Below are 17,466 nucleotides of genomic sequence, written 5' to 3'. Positions count from 1 at the left end.
GGAAGATTATAAAATCTGTGCAATGGTTGCTGAAGCTTGAACTCTTAAATTATACTACTGAAAATCTAGATCAGAGAGATTTTTTTACTGTGTATAGAAGACAAGACAAAGATGGGGCAGAGAAACATTCATTTATATGTGGACTTGTTATATGTATTTTTTGATATATTAACTCAGCAATTTCTTAAAATCTGTTGTAATAGGAGTCCTTTAGAACTTGATATTCACTTACATAATAGTATACATATTCTGCTCTGAGCAAAAATATATAAAGGGAAGAATGTCCGGAAGTTGTAAATAATAAAAGAAAGATCTACTTTGCTGCATAGAATAAGTAAGAGGCAAATGAAGACTGTAGGATAATAGCAGCTATTTGTTTTAGTATAGCAAGGAAACCAGTTTGAAAATTGTTATTGGAAGTCTGGAAAATCACTGCTAGTTGAATCTTACTGATGGCAAAATTGATAGAAAAATGGAAATAAGATACAAGCACAAATACAAAATAATACTTAGCAAATAGGAAATCAGGAGCAGTACCATTAACAATGGTGTCACAGGCATGGATTCCTTTAATTTCTTTCCTTTTATAATATTTAGAGCATTATTATGGGGAATTACAGATCTTGGTGATTTATGTGGAATGGATTATTAAGGACAAAGCAAAATAGAAAGTAGTAGAGTATTTATCTTTAAAGTTGGTAACGTCATATTGCTGCTGCAAGGGTTTTGTTTTGTTTTTTTTTCTGGAACTAGTGTTCTGTGGCTATATTTAGTAGTTTATTAAGTGTAGTAGGAAAATGAGTGAAGAAAAAGGGCTCAATATATGCAGGGGTTTTTTTCTCTGTAATTCAGTTACAAAACATTTTAGTACTACATTTCCTGTGAAATTTTACAATTAAGTATTTTATCAAGGGACCAAGGTAGCAACATAACTACAGTGAAGTAATAACTTGGGAGTTATGAGATTAAATTGGGAGCAGTTAGAAAGAACCATGATCCTGAGAGATATTGATAGCTTTGACCACATGCCATCTTTTATGGAAGTTAGTGTAGTTTTTGAATTGGCACACCAAGTCAAGAATTTGATGATTTGTGTTTTCTCCACTGATTGCCTCAAAGCAAAATGAAACCAAAACCAAGCCTTTGTGATATTGTAGCGCATTTTAATCTTACACACATGGATAGCAATTAACACAGGGTGTCAGAAATCTTATGTCTTAACTACTTATTTCAGCACTTCTGACACTGATTCTTTTCTACTCTGCGACTATACTGGAGGTGATTGACTTAAAATTTCTTTCCCTTCCTAGACAGCTAATTGGACTGTGTGATAAAGCTAAAGAGGCTGCTGTAGTATCCTACTAGAAATAAATCTAAGGTCAATATCAACAGTCCTTGTGAAGTATTTCATGTTGAAGGATGATTTATTGAAGCTAACCTAGCTATTGATGTCTTTGTCTTTTCCCATCCCTCTGTCATGCTAGAATTCCCTTCTGTCTCTTGGAATCTTTTGCAAAGTTTGCATTTTGGTTAGGGATTTATAGTTAAAAACATACAGTTTCTCTCTTATGGAAGTGGTGTTCATTATATCACATTTGCCACTTAGGACTGTTTCTTTTAGGTCTGTTTGTGGAACTGGGCACAGTTTGTTTTCCTGTCTTGGATTTTACCTTTACTACTTTTGTAGTCTAGAAGGTGTGACTTGTTCTGTAGATCAGCCTTACTGATTTTCCTTCCAAGTGCTCTGCCTAATTCTAGAATAAATCACATCTTTGTTTTAACCTTTATATTTTCATGTTGTTCAATGGTGTTCTTTAAATTCTTCACTATTTGTTATAGTGATATGGTGTAATCTTTGCAGGTCTGATAATCACTTTTCTATTCTAAATATTAATTCCCTGGCCTCTTATAGTTTAATTAGTATTGTTTTAGTGAAGAAAACTATTAGCAAGAATTCAGAGTGAATTCAGTGTGAGACTTTTTCCTAGGTTTCTGCCTCACACATCTATTAAAAAAAAAAAAAAGCAGTGACTTTTTCAGAAGCACATCATCTTACATGCAACTTAGAAAAAGAAATTGTAGCAAGCAAACCTTTCACACAAAAGAAAGACTTGTTATCTGCTGGCTTCCTTCTGATAGCTAATTGAAACTCTTAGTTATAGACCACAAATAAAATCCTTGGCTAACGTTTGGTTTGATTTCAAACAAACAGGGCAACAGCAGTGGTTATACATCCATTCTCTTGATATCTATTTTTGTATATTAATACTCAAACTTTAATTTGTTCCAGTAGTCAGGTTTGGTTCTTGCAGTACTTATGGGAAAGGATGAATCATCCAAGCAGACACCTGAGAATGTTTGTTTCCAAAACCTGTCCTTTTGGAAGCCTCTGCAGTAAGACTGAACAGCTTGCAAGGAAAGAACAGCATGAAATCTATGAGTACAGAAACTTAGCTGCCATCCTGATATATCTCAGAATGCTGTAGGATCTGAGGAAAGTCCAGCTTGCCTATTCTTAAAATCTCAAAAATGACACTTTCTAGAATACACAGTTTTTTTGTGGTTTTGGTTATTTTTCTTTAGTAGAAAGTCACTTGCTTATGAATTGATCTAGAACTTTTATGTAGATAAATTTTCTGGGTGGGACTCTTATAATTCAAGATGGGAAATGCACTCAGAACAGCCCAGGGTAAATATGTTGTTTCAGTTGGAGTCAGCACTCAGACATATATTGCCAACTTAATTTTTATATACATCAGTTGTCCTTAGGACAAAGCAATATTCTCAAGCTCCTGCAAAGGTCCTGTTGGCAGTGTCTCTATGTTCAGCATTATATCTCACAGATATTAGAATGTTCATTCATCCAGTAACTTGTTCAATATGATAATTCCTAAATCCTGAGCCAGCAGTCTGTGGCTTTGGACTGCTGTAGCATTTCTTATCTAGTTGATGATCAAGACAACTTTGGAGATGTTCTATCTTTTTTTCTAAAGTGCTGAGTGAGGATAGAAATTTTTCACTACCACGCAGCACTGGGCTGTAAATATTTCTAAAGATATGGTTAGGAAATATATTAAGATGTAGGCAGAGTATTTGAATATTGAGTGTATAAATAATACTTAATTTTAAACACCATCTTATTCCTTCATTTTATCTAAACTTTTCACAGCCAAGACTGTTCATGCCAGAAATGGATGTTAGAGATGAGTGGATTTACAGTTTACTTTTATATTCTTTCTATGATAAAATTATTAGACAAGATTTTGTCAAAAGTGTTGTGTTTAGAATTGCCTGATATTTTGCCCAGACAGCCAGAGATGTGAATTCCAGAGCAAAGCAAAAGTTGTCCGTAAAAAAGTCATACATTTCTTCAATTTTTTTTCTGAAAAATAAAGGATAGATTTGTTTCCTAGTGTTGAAAAGTTGTGAAGGATATTCAGGGTATTAGTTTTACTTGCCTGTTATTCTTTGATATCTTTTAAAGATTTGTCTCCAGAATCACTTTTATATATACACTTTAATTAAATCCAGTAGAAAACTCTAAGATGAGTGTTACAGAGAGAGAGGATGTTAGCTTGAAAACTAAATATGCGAAACACTAAATTTTGATACCAGACCTCCACACTGAGCAATTCAATAGATGTGTTAGCAATTCTTCCTGAACAATTGAAATTTTTGTGCCCAGTAGATCCATCTGGACTACAATCTGCCTGACAGTGGCCTTCCATACATGATAAAAAGAGGGTTTATTCAGTTGCTTAGACTATTCATCACACAGCTTGAGTCTGAAGACTCCTTGGCTTAATTACTTACATTGTGCCACAGATGCATCAGCAGTGATGCTACAGTTACTGTTCAAAGTGCTGTGAGGGTAGCAAAGCCTTCCACTGGGACTTAACAAAAGAAAAAAGAAAGATTACAGAGTTGGGAGGAAAGAGGGTGACTCTGCTTATGTTGCAATTAAGTTGATAGATAAACACTGGTGCAAACTCAAAAAATAATGTAGCCTTTTCTTCATGGGAGCTGGATTCTTAGGAGGATCTGGGTATCCTCAGTAATATGACCAGACTTGTAATGAATACCATAATAAAAGTAATGTGAGGTAAGTTCAAAACAGCTTGTTATACTAGTTCATATAGGAAAATTCATCATGAATTGACACATTTGTTCAAGACTGCATTGTCCAAATGATGAAGCCTCAGTTCGAGCATAAATTGCATGTGAAAGCAAACTGGGACACTACTACTGACTCCAGGCTTTTTACAGATAGTCCTTTATATGTGAGTACTGAGCTATAAAAGGGTAAATGATTAAGAAAAAAGTTCTGAATGCCCCCATCAAAGGATCCTCTGTCCTGTGACTAGGTGAGGTGTCTTAAGGAATATGAATGACTTTGGGATAGTGACACTGTAACTGTGTGATGCTTACCCTGTGCAAGAAGCCAGTGTTGCTTTCTGGCAGGTAGGCTGGCCTCTTTGTACCCTTTGGGAGACCATTGATACTCTTACTGACAGAAACTCATCACGTGCTCCCTAAATTGGAAGCTCGGGAGGTGAGCAGGGTTAGGCAGGGGTGTGATATGCGGGCTGCTGATAGGAGCTAATATTGGATTAGGAAGTGGATATGGTTTTTATGGGGAGATGAAAGTGTAGCCAATAATTTGCATCCTTTCTTCCTCAGCAGGTTATTTTAGAGATGGTGTATGGTGTATGTTTAAGTGCTATTTCCATTATATACCTGCTGCTTGTAACTATTTTTGAATAAATGCATCTTTGCACATATCCTAGATTGCTTGTCCTTTCAAAAGAGCAAGAAAATAAGATAGCTGTGTATTTGCAAAAAGGTTATGAACTCAAGAAAGCAGGTCTGCTGATGGGATTTACCTGAAATAAGACATCATTCAATGCTTAGATTATTTTTATGTTACAAATATCTAAATAGGATTGAAATACCATATTTCTATCTAATTGTTAACAGTTCTTCAAGCATGACCTTGAGAATTTGAAGTTTCTTTTAGGGAAAACTTGGACCCCCATTTCAGATTTCTCTATCTTACATTTCTTAAAGAACTTGCTTTTTAAATTATTGCATCAAAATTCTAGTCATAAAATAGATGAGTGGTGTTCACTCTCTTAGTACTGTTCCACTGAATGATGTTTGATCATGTGCTGTATGCTGTGCTGTCATGGGAAAAGGTTATAGTAGCTTTTCTTCTTGCTTGTCTTTTAGTATCAAAGTAAATTAGGCTTCCTAAATTTGGAAGTGACTTAATGCTAAGTAAACACATAAGTTACATCAAGCTTTTCATTTTATATGTAGAAGACACATCCAAAAGATACAATTTCCCAGTAGATAAAGAGGTGTTCCATTCATGGCATAGGTTTAAGATGTGCTATTTGAAATCTGAGGTTTTTGTGGAACTTGCTAACTGTATTTTATGCTCATAAACCAGTTTGACGCCCCAAACACAATTCCATTTATCTTTATATTCTAAGCTTTATAGAGTCTGCAAAAGTGTCCATCTGTTCAGTCGAGATTGCTTCAAATAGTGAGTGGTCAGAGAGACGTAGCTGATAAAGGTCAAAGGAGTCTCTTGACCCTGTGGTTCTTGCCAAGGCAATTGGAGCGTAGGACTGATATACAGTTAGATACAGCTTGCTAACGTGGGCTCCACTTTAATTGGTAATGATAGCAAGAACACACAGTAAAGTCATTGCTGAAAGAAAACAAAAAGTATCCAATATAGTAATTTATTACCAGTCAGTGGGTTTCACGCACTGGGTTGTTTTACCCCTGCAGTGGTCAGAGAAAGCAAAAAGGTACTCTAACACTTAACTGAAAATGGATGCCCTGCTGCTATCAGAGATGCATGGTGGTCAAACGATTGCCTGTGCCATTAGCTTGGTAATGTTTTCTCTATTGTAAACTCAGCTCCCCATGTTCTTCCTGTGCATCAGCTGCAGATTGAAGGCTTTCTCGTTTGTCTTCTATTTGTGCTGCCAATCATCAAGCTGCTGTTCACCAAGCACATTTCAAGGAGGCAATTTTTTTTTACTCCTATTGACTACCATCTCTAGCAACTGAGGGCTCAGAGGATTTAGAAATAAATTTAATGCTTTAATTTACACTGTGCCAGCCATTTTGTGCATTGTTTATGTATTTGTTTTCTGTGACAATTCAAGAGACAGTTACAAGTTTCCTATTTTGCAAAACTATGCTTGAGATAGATTTATGTTTTGGGGGCACATTTGCAGGTACTCTTATGCTACTATTTCCATTAAAAAGGTTGAAGAGAAAAATTTTTGCAAGAAAAGATGATTTTTTAACCCATTCAGTAGTTAAAAACAGTTGAAAAATGCAAATTCAAATCCAACAAAAACTGACACACATATTCCTTCCCACCATCAAGGATAAAACATTATGTAGAATAAAATAGAGCTGTCATTGGCAATATCATGTATAAGACCCTTAGGTGTGGTAACCATGCTTCAGTTAACAGTTCTTCAATCTCCCCAAAGTGCAAATGTAACAGGAGGGTAGGAGTACCTAAGTAGCTTTTACAAGCAGATGTGTGATTGTACTTATTTTTTGTGAGCCCAGAGCCAGATCAGTGATGAGATGGGATTCTGAGAAGTTATGACTGCTGAACTTCTGTTGACAATCCAGTGATTGCCCTGATCAAGACACAAAAAATTCTCACCCATCAATAAATTTTGTTTGACAAATTCTACTACCCTCCTCTTTCATTTCTATAGCAGGTTCTCCTTAATTCAGTTTCTTAAAATCAAAATGTGTACTGTTAATGAAACTGATTCAGACATTATATATGTTTTTACAGTTTCTATTTTCTTTTTAGTGTCATAAAAAGACCACAGTGAAGACAGATAACAAAAACAATTGTTAATTTCATTGAAATAAACATATTGATATTATCAAACATCATTGTGATATTTCCAAAATTATCGTGTCAAAAAACTTCCTAGAGTCTATAAGATATGGTGGTTTTGATGCTTCCATGTTGGGTTTTGTTTAAAAAATCTTGTTTGAAAATATGTCAATTTGACACTCACACAATTGGATATTCACAGAATAGCTCCACTGAGCAAACAATTGGATGCCGGTATTTTAATGATTAAGTTGGCATTAATTTATTGATAGTAAATATATTTAATAATGAAACACTCTCTAAAAGTCCATTGGGTAAGACTTACTCTTTTATCATGTCCTTCAGTGAGCTGTTGTATCTGTATTAAAAGCCAATGGCCTAATTGCTGTCAAAATATAAAGGTATATATCTTAAAAAAAACCTCTCAAGCAAATCAGAAGTAGAAAATCCCTGGCCTCAAAAAAAAGTAAAACAGCGGTGCACCTTCTGTGAATGAAACAACCTTCCAGTCTCTTTGGCATTATTTCATGTAAGCTCCACACATCACTACAGTCTCCCCCTGCCTAATCTACCTAAAAATTCCCATTAAAGTTGTTCAACTTCTGTCTAATATTTTTCTAAGCCGTTGTAGGTGGCAAGATATGGATAAAGGAGGGGATTGAACCTGTTCAATGTTTATGAATCAAAAGATGTTCTTTCAAAGGGGAAAGCTCAAAGGAACAGAATTAAACCCCTTAAATATTACATAATTTAAGAAAACTTATTTAGAATCAGCATATGAGCTATCAACAGGATAGCTCCCACTTAGGGTTGTACATCATGATTCCTTCTGCAGGCACTGGGAACTTTGGGACGAATTTTCTGTCGCTTCTATCCTGTTATGTTTTGGGATAAAGCAAGAGTGCAATGAATAAGGAAGTCTGTAAGTCTAGAAGAAAAGACACGTTTAATACTTCAGGACTTGCTGGCATGGGAGTTGGTACTACTTGTGCTGTGAGAACTGAGCAATTTCTATTCAGTGGTATCAAAGCAGCTTCTAAGTATATTTTGAATGCTGGTGCTGGTATTTTGCCTTCTCAAATTTCTGCCTTGTGATTTTTTTACCACTTTGTTTCCTTTATTTAAAATGAATGTCAAGATCATTCCTGTCAAATCTGCTTTTAGTACAAAACCCACAATAGAATACTTCTGGTAAAGAAAGCAGATATGTGGAGAAAGTGCATACATATTAGGAGCTGAAAAAGTATGGGAATCCCTGTCAGCTAATGGAAGTGTATATTTTAAGTGGAATACCATTCCCAGAACAAGTTGGATCCCGGTGGAAAAAGGCCTTTAGAGATGAGAAGGCAGCTAGGTAAAATAACACTTGAATTGTACTTCCCATAAAATTTTTATGTGATGTGTCTGTTAAAGATAATGGCATGTCTTGATGCAGTTGGGGGCCACAGGAAGCACAGCCCCCTGCTGCCCCCTCCCCATAGTCAAAGGAAAACTTTTCCTTGGGTGCTAAGAATGAGTAAAGGGGAAAAGATGTAGAGGAACAGGGCTGTAACTTGTGGAGCAGTGATGAATTGCATGCCAAAAAACTGGAACAGGCTTCTGAGAGATGTGTACAATGCCCCAAGCCAGTGAGTGTTTAAGGGGCATTTGGAGAGCCTAGTTGGACTAAATGATCCTTGTAGTTCCCTTCCAAATGAAGTAGTTTATTCTAGCTCTTGTCTGATCCTGGCTCAAACATCTTTAGTGGCAAGCTGGAGAGATGTTAGGGGATACTGGCCATACATGGAAAATAGCTTGGCTTTTCAAAGCCTCCCTGAATCTTGCTCCTTCCTGGACATAGAAAGCATTTTCTGCTGTGGGTCACTGATGTACAAGAGGTTCACAAGTGTCAGGATGTAATTTTAGTCTGTAGTCAGCCTTTTTTGCTTCTTTAAAGCCAACAGTAGGCTGTTCATGTCAAAAATAAACTTAAAAACTAGAAATGGTTAAACTAGGAAAGGAAAGGTACAATATATAATGCAAATATCTGTTCATCTGATTTTCAATATTCAAAAAATGCAGTTTCCAGCTCTCTGGTTTGTATTTAGGTTTATGGGTGTCTTTCCATTCTCTGTAATCTTCTATTACAGAGAATAGCTTGCCTATATGTCCTAAATGGCATCTTATGTCTAAAGCTTTGGATGCCCACCTTCTTGCACTGGAATGAAATGCCTGTGGCAGAGAGCTAAGATAACTTGGCAGACAGTTTTAGGATCAATGCCAATAAGCTTTCATATTGCCAATAAAACATGAATGTTGATTGTGACTTCACATGTAGTAGCATCGCCAGATGTCTCAATGGATTGCCATTGTCACTGTGTTTTCCTTTGTTTGGATGCTGATTTCACTAAAGGTTTCCAAACGTTAAACAAGCAAATATAAGTGTGTAGAAAATGATAAGCTAAATAATAATAGCTTCAATTAATGTCAAAGCTAGCCTGTGAATTCCAGTATTTACATTCCATGGGGTTCTCCCTATCTATTAGGAAACAGCGTAATTAAAGATTAAAATAATCCTAGTACTTAACTGCAATGTATTATTTTTTAAAAAAGGAAAAGGGTAAAAAAACTGAACAAGCACTTATAATCTCTTACTTATGACTCCCTATGGAGATCTTTAAATGAGATTATGTATTTAGAGTACATTCTCATCTGGTTGGGAACATCATTCCCTAAATAACAAAAAGCCAAATTATATTATTGCCCAAAACTAAATAGTCGCATGTCATAGAGTTTATGCAGTCAATTTTTTCCTTGTGTTATTTGTACTAAAATATTAACAGTTTAAAAATAGCTAATCCTATAAAATCATAGTTTGTAATGTAAAAGAAGTTGGGTAAGGTGGTCATGAGAAAGATGAGGTAAACAACGTTGTGTTCCAGCAAGAGCTGGTTGCTGCTCTGTTTACTAACACGTGATGGTTTATTTTGAGATTTAACTATGTTCAACAGAAAGTTCTTTGCATTAGTGGAATGCTTCAAATTATCAGAGGAAAATTAAAACTAAGAGTGATCTGGAAAATTCTGTATCATTTGGCATATGGAACTGGCATGATGGTTTGCAGAAGTATTACTGAGGTGAAAAGTTGCTTCTTGATGTGTCTTTCTGCTTGTGAAGGTGAAATAGGCTGAGCATGGTGCTCAGAGCATAAGCTTGTGCAGGACAATAAAAACATACCAGTCATAAATGCTTAAAGAAAAGGGCAGAAGTGTCAACAAGGAGTTTATTTTCCCTCACTTCTGGTGTTTCCCTGAAGGTAAAACATACTTTGGTAGATGCTGCAGGATTATGATATAAGATGTTGTGTCACTCTGAACTCATCAGGTCATTTTCAAATTGCCTGGAGACATCCCTTCCACTGGAGTTTGTCACAGCGTAGTGTCCACCTTGTGCCAAGGGCACTGGTAAAAGAAAAGATGTAAAGTTTTCTTCTTAATGACAATTTATCATTTAAATAATGAAACTGCAAGGCTAAAATGGAGTAAGTTTTAATTTTTTTTGTGAGGATGTTTGAACATTTCCTTATGTTCAGCTGACAGTTCATCATCATCAAGTTACTTCTACAGTTTAACATGTGATTCTAAAGTTGAGAGAAGCTGTAGCTCGTCTCAAATCTTCTGGTTTCAAAAACTATGTTCTTTGGTCATTTATTAACAACAGCAGTTAGCCATGTGTGTTTATTATGTTAGTATGTAGAATTGAAATTATGCTTTATGAATTGCCATTGCTGTGAATGGGCTTCAAAGTTGGGGGAAAAGTATGGAGAATTCTAGAAAAGATGCAGGTAGGAAATAGGGTGGCACAAGATAAAGTTAGATGTTCACAAACATTTTATTAAACTTTTTCTCTTAATTATTTTTAGCTGAGGAGCTAAGGTGAATTAATTGTGTGTAGATTTATTTACCTAGGTCTCTTATTGTCCTTGCTTTGTGATTTATCTCAGAAGGAGGTAGCTTTGCATGTTTTGAAATAGCAAAAGCGTAGTCTTTATTCCATACACATCCCCTCTCTCTCTCTCTCTCTCTCTATATATGTATATGTAGCAAATTATAAAAAGGCATAGACACTCAGGGTTTGCAAAAATCCTGCAGCATTGTAGAATTTGCTTCTCTAGCTTTATTTTGCAAAAAAAGGCTTCATGCTTTAAAGTTTTCCAAAAATCCTTTTAACTTGAAATGAGACTTAGCGGAAGAAATACCAGCCTAGAGTTTTTGCAAAGATATGTGCTACCTACAGTATGGCTGTGTAATTGAAGGAGCCTGCTTTATAGTATTTACACACAGATGCCTCTGGGTGTCTTAAGCTATTTGGAAGCAAATCTTTTTTACTTAATCAAAACTGAGTAAATATAATTTAATTGAACTTAATGGAGTTAATAGATTTTCTCTATTCCATAGGCAATTCTATGCTGATATCTTGAAAATTACAAAGAACTGTTTAGACTTTTAATATTTTTCTTTCAGTTGACTGATACCAGCTGCATCCAACAGCCCTTTACTATTTTACCAGCTAAGACAAAATGGAATAATGCAAACTTTCATATTCTCTTATTTGACCTGGAAAAACTTGAGGAACTTCTCTCATCTCAACTCAATGGATTAAAGTCATCAAAATCATTCCACGGCCAATACACTCTAGAAAGAGCTAAAAGTACTACTGAGAAAAGGGCACTGACATTAAAAAGAAATAAAACTGCTGCCTTTGTACCTCAAGCAGATGGGCAGGCAGAGACTGTTTGTTCAGACCAAGTTCACAGGGATAATAATGCAGCTAGGCCTATGGAAGAAGGTGGTGGCATAAAAAGATGGAAAAAAATGAAGAGTTCAAGAAAGATCAGAATGCAGCCATCAGGAAACATTGATGTGAACATGGCAACTGATACAGCCAAACTGCTTTTGTCATGTCTCCTACCATGGGGTGTAGATAAAGAGATAGACAATCTCTGTGCAAGACACCTGAACATCTTGAGGCTTCAGTGTCCTGTTTCTTTTGGACTTGTGTCAGATGAAAACCACCTCTCACTGATGTTGCCAGGATGGAAATGTACTGATTGTGGTGTGCTAGGAGAACATGGAGTTTTCAACTTGTTTTCAAAAAGAGTCCTTGATTTATCAAACAAGTACCTTGCTGCAACTGAAGGACAATTTGGACAGAAGGATGGACATGAGAATAATGATTATGGGACAAGGGACTTGGAAACAGTGTTTTTCTTATTTAGCAGAATAGCTTTAATCTACAGGATAATTAACACACCTTCAGCAGTTACAGATGAAATTGAAAGGTAAGATACTTCTTCATTATGAGCGGATTATATTTTCTAATGCCTCTACATCCAAATCTAATTCCTCCTAGTCACACTAATGCACTTGGTTATACTTTTCTGTTCCAAAAACACAGAGTAATCAAACACAGCAGAGTAATCTCTAAGCATAAATTATTGAATTGGTATTATTCCTACCCCAAACCTTATCTCTGAAAAGCTTATTAGGTAACACACACAGTCACATTCTTTTTGGGAAGAGGATCTTCAACAAGTAAGTCTCCATACTTTCAGCTTCTGCACTCCTTCTGTAGGACTCTTGAGATTAACTCTGTTGGTTAAAGTATAGTGCTGATATCACTGAGGTCGTGGGTCCAATCTCTCCATAGACCATTCACTTAAGAGGTGGGCTTGGTGGTCCTTCTGTGTCCCTTACAGCTAAGAATAGTCTGAGTCTTCTCTTCCTTTGTAGCGATGAAAAATGAAACAAACTTTTCTTAAATATGTAGTTTAATGGAGCTTGTGTTCTTTCTCTAGAGCTCTTTGACAGATGTTCTTTGAAGAAAAGGAGATCAGGATGAAATTTTTACATTTTTCTGTTTAAATGAGAACTGATGCAAGATTTTTTTTTCATAAGAGCAAGAGCTTGAATTATCTGGCTTTACACCTAGTTTTTTCAGAGATCACTCTTTTCCTTACAGTTCAAACTAAGTAGAATAATGAGGTCTCTTTAGGCACATAGCGAGATGTGCATTAAGCACATTTGTGCTGTTTAAACTTCCACTCCCTATAAGCAATATACTTCCTTTGCCATGGAAGCCTTGACTTCACAGATAAATAAAACGTAAGAGAGAAGAATAGTCTGCCCTAGTTATACTGTCTGAAGTACAATGCCCCCAGTAATGATGGCAGCTCCTGGGAGTGAATGCCTCATCAGCCCTTATGTTGTGAAAACCATCTCCAATAGCATTTATGTTACTCAAAGCAAATTTATTGACTAAATGCTTTTTCAGCATTAAAGGAAAAATAACACGCTCAACGTTATTTCACCAAGCCAAATAGAGCATGCTAATCAGGCAATGGATATTGTCCACGAATTTTTTGTTTGGCAAACATAGTGTTGGTCTGTATTTAGTTTTTTAGGGACAATTAACTTTAGTGTTGGTGATGCTATGGCCCCAAGGCAAGAAGGGGGGACAGAAAATATTGATCTTGCAGCACATATCTGCATCTCCCACAAAGCTCCAGGCACTCAGCCTCTCTCAAGACATGTGCACCATCCTGCAGGACAAATGCACATTTCTCATTTACTTTTGCTGCTAATCGTGTTGCCTATTGGTCCATATTCAATACGAACACCTACATTAATACTTGTTTCAGGATTCCAGCTTGAGCATGAATTCCTTTCCATGCAAAAAAGTACTTTATGCTTGCCTTTTGGAAAGCACTCTTTTGGAAAGACATTGTGTAATTGAAATGAATTAGGATACCAAAATCAAGCATTTTTGCCAGACATGGACATCCTGCTGCAAGGAAAAAAAATCCCTTTTTTTTTTTGTTTGTTTTTTTGTTTTTCCCCCCAGAACAATGCTATATTCTTTTAAGTTTTCTCTAGGATATGTGAAGATATAAATCCTGCCATCTTTAACAAATGTTATTTTGGTGAGTTTTCCTTCAAAAAATACAGTATGCAGCCAAATCTCTGGACAGTTGCTTTATCCAAAACTGCAGAATGCTCAAGGGAAAAGAAACCTAGATACTGATTTCTAATTCACCACAGTATTTGCAGAAGCAGTTAGTAGGACAGCTCTCACAGCTTGCATGATGTTTGTCTATCTGTTGGTTTTTTGCAACTTGACACAGCCTGTGAAAATAAAGGAACCTGCAGCAAAATGTGTCAGATCATAAAAGTGGGACAGAGACAGGAAGAAGCTGGGAAGAAAAGATCTTCAATGAATTTGTTTTCTCCTGCTTTTTAACATTTGTGTCTCCAACTTACAGCTCTCAAACTGAAAGCTTTCAGAGTGGTTTGGTATTGTAAAGTCTTTTGAAATGTTACAACTCACTGTTCATTGTAGTGAATTTGAAAGGCAAATATATTATTTTTAAAATGACACAAATGTAGTTTATGCAGGTTACTATAGTGATTTATTTAAAAGAAATAGTTCTAAATTGTGCAAGGATTTTGAGTGTGTTTTTTACTTACTTTCTCTGCCATCCATATCCTTTGTTTTCAAGGGTTAGGTTGCTGAGTTATTGACTCAGAAAGAGCAAGCATATGTACATGCTAGCCATCCACTGAAATCCCAGGTATTGTAATGATACTCTGAATTATTTACCACTGTGGAAAAAAGGGAAACCTATAAAAAAAGACTTTTAGTTTCCCTTGAACTTTTGTCCTGTGTATTAGGAAAAAACCCAGACAAATTCTTTTGTGAAAATGTTATTTTAATTCAGTTCTTTACATATGAATTTCTTTCTTTGTTGCAAAATACAGCTTCACATTTGGCTCAAAGTTTATTAGGCTTAAGTTCCTGCACTTGGATCAGACTTTTCAGTGTTGTATATTTGTGAATGTTTCAATGCCAAGTTGTAGACAAAAGAATGTGAGTGGCTTCTGAGGAGAAACTTAATTGGCATTGATAGTAATTGATATCAGAGTACCTACTGTAAAAAAACCCCAACCCTACCTTAATACATAAGATTTCTTGTATGTATGTTCAGGTTTTGTTTAATGGTTTCATATTCTTTAAGTCCACAGAAACCAGAATCTGTACATGACAAATGGCGAAATGTAGAAGCCATAACACTTTCATGCCCCAATTTTTATGCAGAATTACCAAGCAGTAAGTATGTGAATTGGAAGTATTAACTTTTAAGTGTTCTGGTTTTGCATGCTTTTTGTTGCTAAAATATAGAATTGAATCTCAACAATGATAAAAAATGCTGCTCTTTATGCTGTCCAGTCTGCGAACAGAGAAACTGAATTACTGTTTCTTTTGTGAATATCATGAAGAATGTGTAAACAAAGTGTTAACTGGAATCAATGATATTTTTCCTGTTATGATAAGACATTTAGTTGAGTTTCTAAAGACACTTTCCAGCAATCAGAAAAACAGCAGTGTAATAAGATAAACACTGACTTCAACCCCTTCCCCCACCTCCCTCATCACCATTACGTGCCCACCCAATAATATATACAGCCCTTCAAGCAAACTGTTGCCTTAGTAATACAAGAGCCATCCTGACTGTTCAATAATGCCTTTAGACTTCTGGCTCAGGGCAGAATAAAGTAATCTGTTCCTGTTGATGTCCCACAGGCCATCGCTCGTCAATCTTGGCTTTGCAAGCCAGCCTTGGTTTGTTTGCAGTACGTAACTAACCAAAGAACATTTAAATAAAAACCTAAACAGAATATGGACATTTTTTCAGTACATATTACCTGAAAAATACAATGTTCCTCTTATGGAATAAGCTATGTCTAGACTGAAAATGCAAATTCTTTGACATCAAATCTTGATGCTGTGCTGTGTAGGTAAACCTTAATATCTTCATCAAAAACTAATTACCTTTCCTTCTCTGAGTCTTATATGCACCCCAGCTGTCGAACTTACAATGACAGCAGAAATATCTATTGGAAAAAAGAGATGGAACATAAAATCAAATGACAGTAGAAAATAAGTAGGGGAAATGCATGGAAATGGTGACTAAAATGTTAATGAACATAAAAATAGATTTACTGAGTGACCTAAAAATTCTAAGGTAATCTAATTTATATGCCATATCTCCTAGTTCATACAGTTGCTCAGATTCACAAATTAAAATCTGATCTGAGACTTGTAGATAGCAGAGATTTTAGGAACAGCCTGTTCTTTAGCATCAAGGACAGACTGGACAGCAGAACAGGGAATGCATAGGTAAGTAGTCCAAAACAGAAAGTATTCTTAATGTATTTAGAAAGTTGTGGTGAAAGAATACTCCATGGGATATCAGTTCTGTTTTAAAAAAAACAACAAAAAAAAACCCCACCCAAAAAACCCACCCAAAAACAAACAAACAAAAAAACCCAGAAAAAATCCCCCCAAAACCCAACACTAATTTAATTTGGGATGAGAATAAATGTTAAAGCAATAGATTGTCTGAACACTCTGTGTTTATTATATTGGATGAGAGCATGTTCTAAGAAATCACATTTTTTCAGATCTTTTCAGGTATGTTGCTGAAAATTTAAAGATGTTAAAATGTTTTTCTGTTTGTGTGCTTCTCTATATATTGTCAATTCATAAACTATCTGTGTTTTTCAGGTAAGAGTAAATATCATTCCCCAGACTTTGGGAGCATTTCATTGCTGAAACTCATTTGTTGTTGGAACGACCAATCTGTAAAGGTGGGAAATAGCCTGTGTCAGTTGTAGCAATGTTATCCTTAAGTGCCGTTTGCTGTAATTTAGTATTTGGGATCAGTAATGTGACCTAATAGCTATAATTTATGGGGAAACGATTACATAAGTCATGCCATTCAGGTCTGTGGAAAGCAGATTAGTATTACAGTATGAAGTATGCCTTAAAGTAAATGTTTAGATGTGACAAAGTAACTCTCCTACTAATCTTTCATCTAAGTGCTCCTATTCATAGCATTTATTTAAGGAATGAGTTTTTTCCCTAACAACCACATGTAACTTACATCAAAAATGCCAGTTTTGGCTCCAGGAAAACAAAAGGCCAAAATAGGAACAGTGTCCTTTATTAATGTATTATTATAGAAGAGACTGAAAATGCCTTAGTGAAGAGCAAAAATCCTGAGTCTTTAATTATTACAACAGTCTTTAAGAACAACTTGCAAGTTATGTAATTATGAGTTCTTCAGGTCAGATGATGCTCATCCCTATTATTAGTGAAGAATCTGAACTCTTGAGAGATAAATTACTTTTTGGGAGTTGACAGGCAGCAGTGAAACAATCTAAGCAGTGAAATCTAGAGACCATTTTTCATTTTAGAAATATGCATTTAAATAAAGTTGTGTTGTTGTTTGAGTGAGTTAATATTCAGGGATCCAAAACTCAAGATGTTATACTCTGACAACAATGGATTTTATTCCAGAAAAGGCAAATACCTGCTACAAATCTAGTTTATGATATTACTTTTGAAATTGAATGCAACTCTCTGCTACTTCAAATGCAAAGAATATTTTCCAGAGCTGAGTTTTGCAGGGGTGCTCCAGTAATAGTCCCCTGTTCTGTTAGACAAAAATAGTTTCTGCAAATATTCACATTCAATTGATT

At 35.6% G+C, this 17,466-nt stretch overlaps 1 protein-coding gene across 1 annotated transcript in view; it reads left to right on the top strand.

Moving 5' to 3' along the window:
* WDR72 (WD repeat domain 72) overlaps window positions 1–17,466 on the top strand; it is a 91,115-nt gene that overhangs the window by 31,693 nt on the left and 41,956 nt on the right. Inside the window, exons 14-16 of the mRNA XM_031055953.1 lie at window positions 11,389–12,206; window positions 14,940–15,031; window positions 16,490–16,572. Coding sequence (XP_030911813.1) covers window positions 11,389–12,206; window positions 14,940–15,031; window positions 16,490–16,572 — 993 coding nt within the window. The remainder of the gene's footprint in view (window positions 1–11,388; window positions 12,207–14,939; window positions 15,032–16,489; window positions 16,573–17,466) is intronic.

This window comes from Geospiza fortis, unplaced genomic scaffold (assembly GCF_000277835.1).
Source record: "Geospiza fortis unplaced genomic scaffold, GeoFor_1.0 scaffold171, whole genome shotgun sequence".
Lineage (NCBI taxonomy): Eukaryota > Metazoa > Chordata > Aves > Passeriformes > Thraupidae > Geospiza > Geospiza fortis.
Note: the sequence above shows the minus strand (reverse complement) of the source record. Positions and strands in the feature narration are given on the sequence as shown.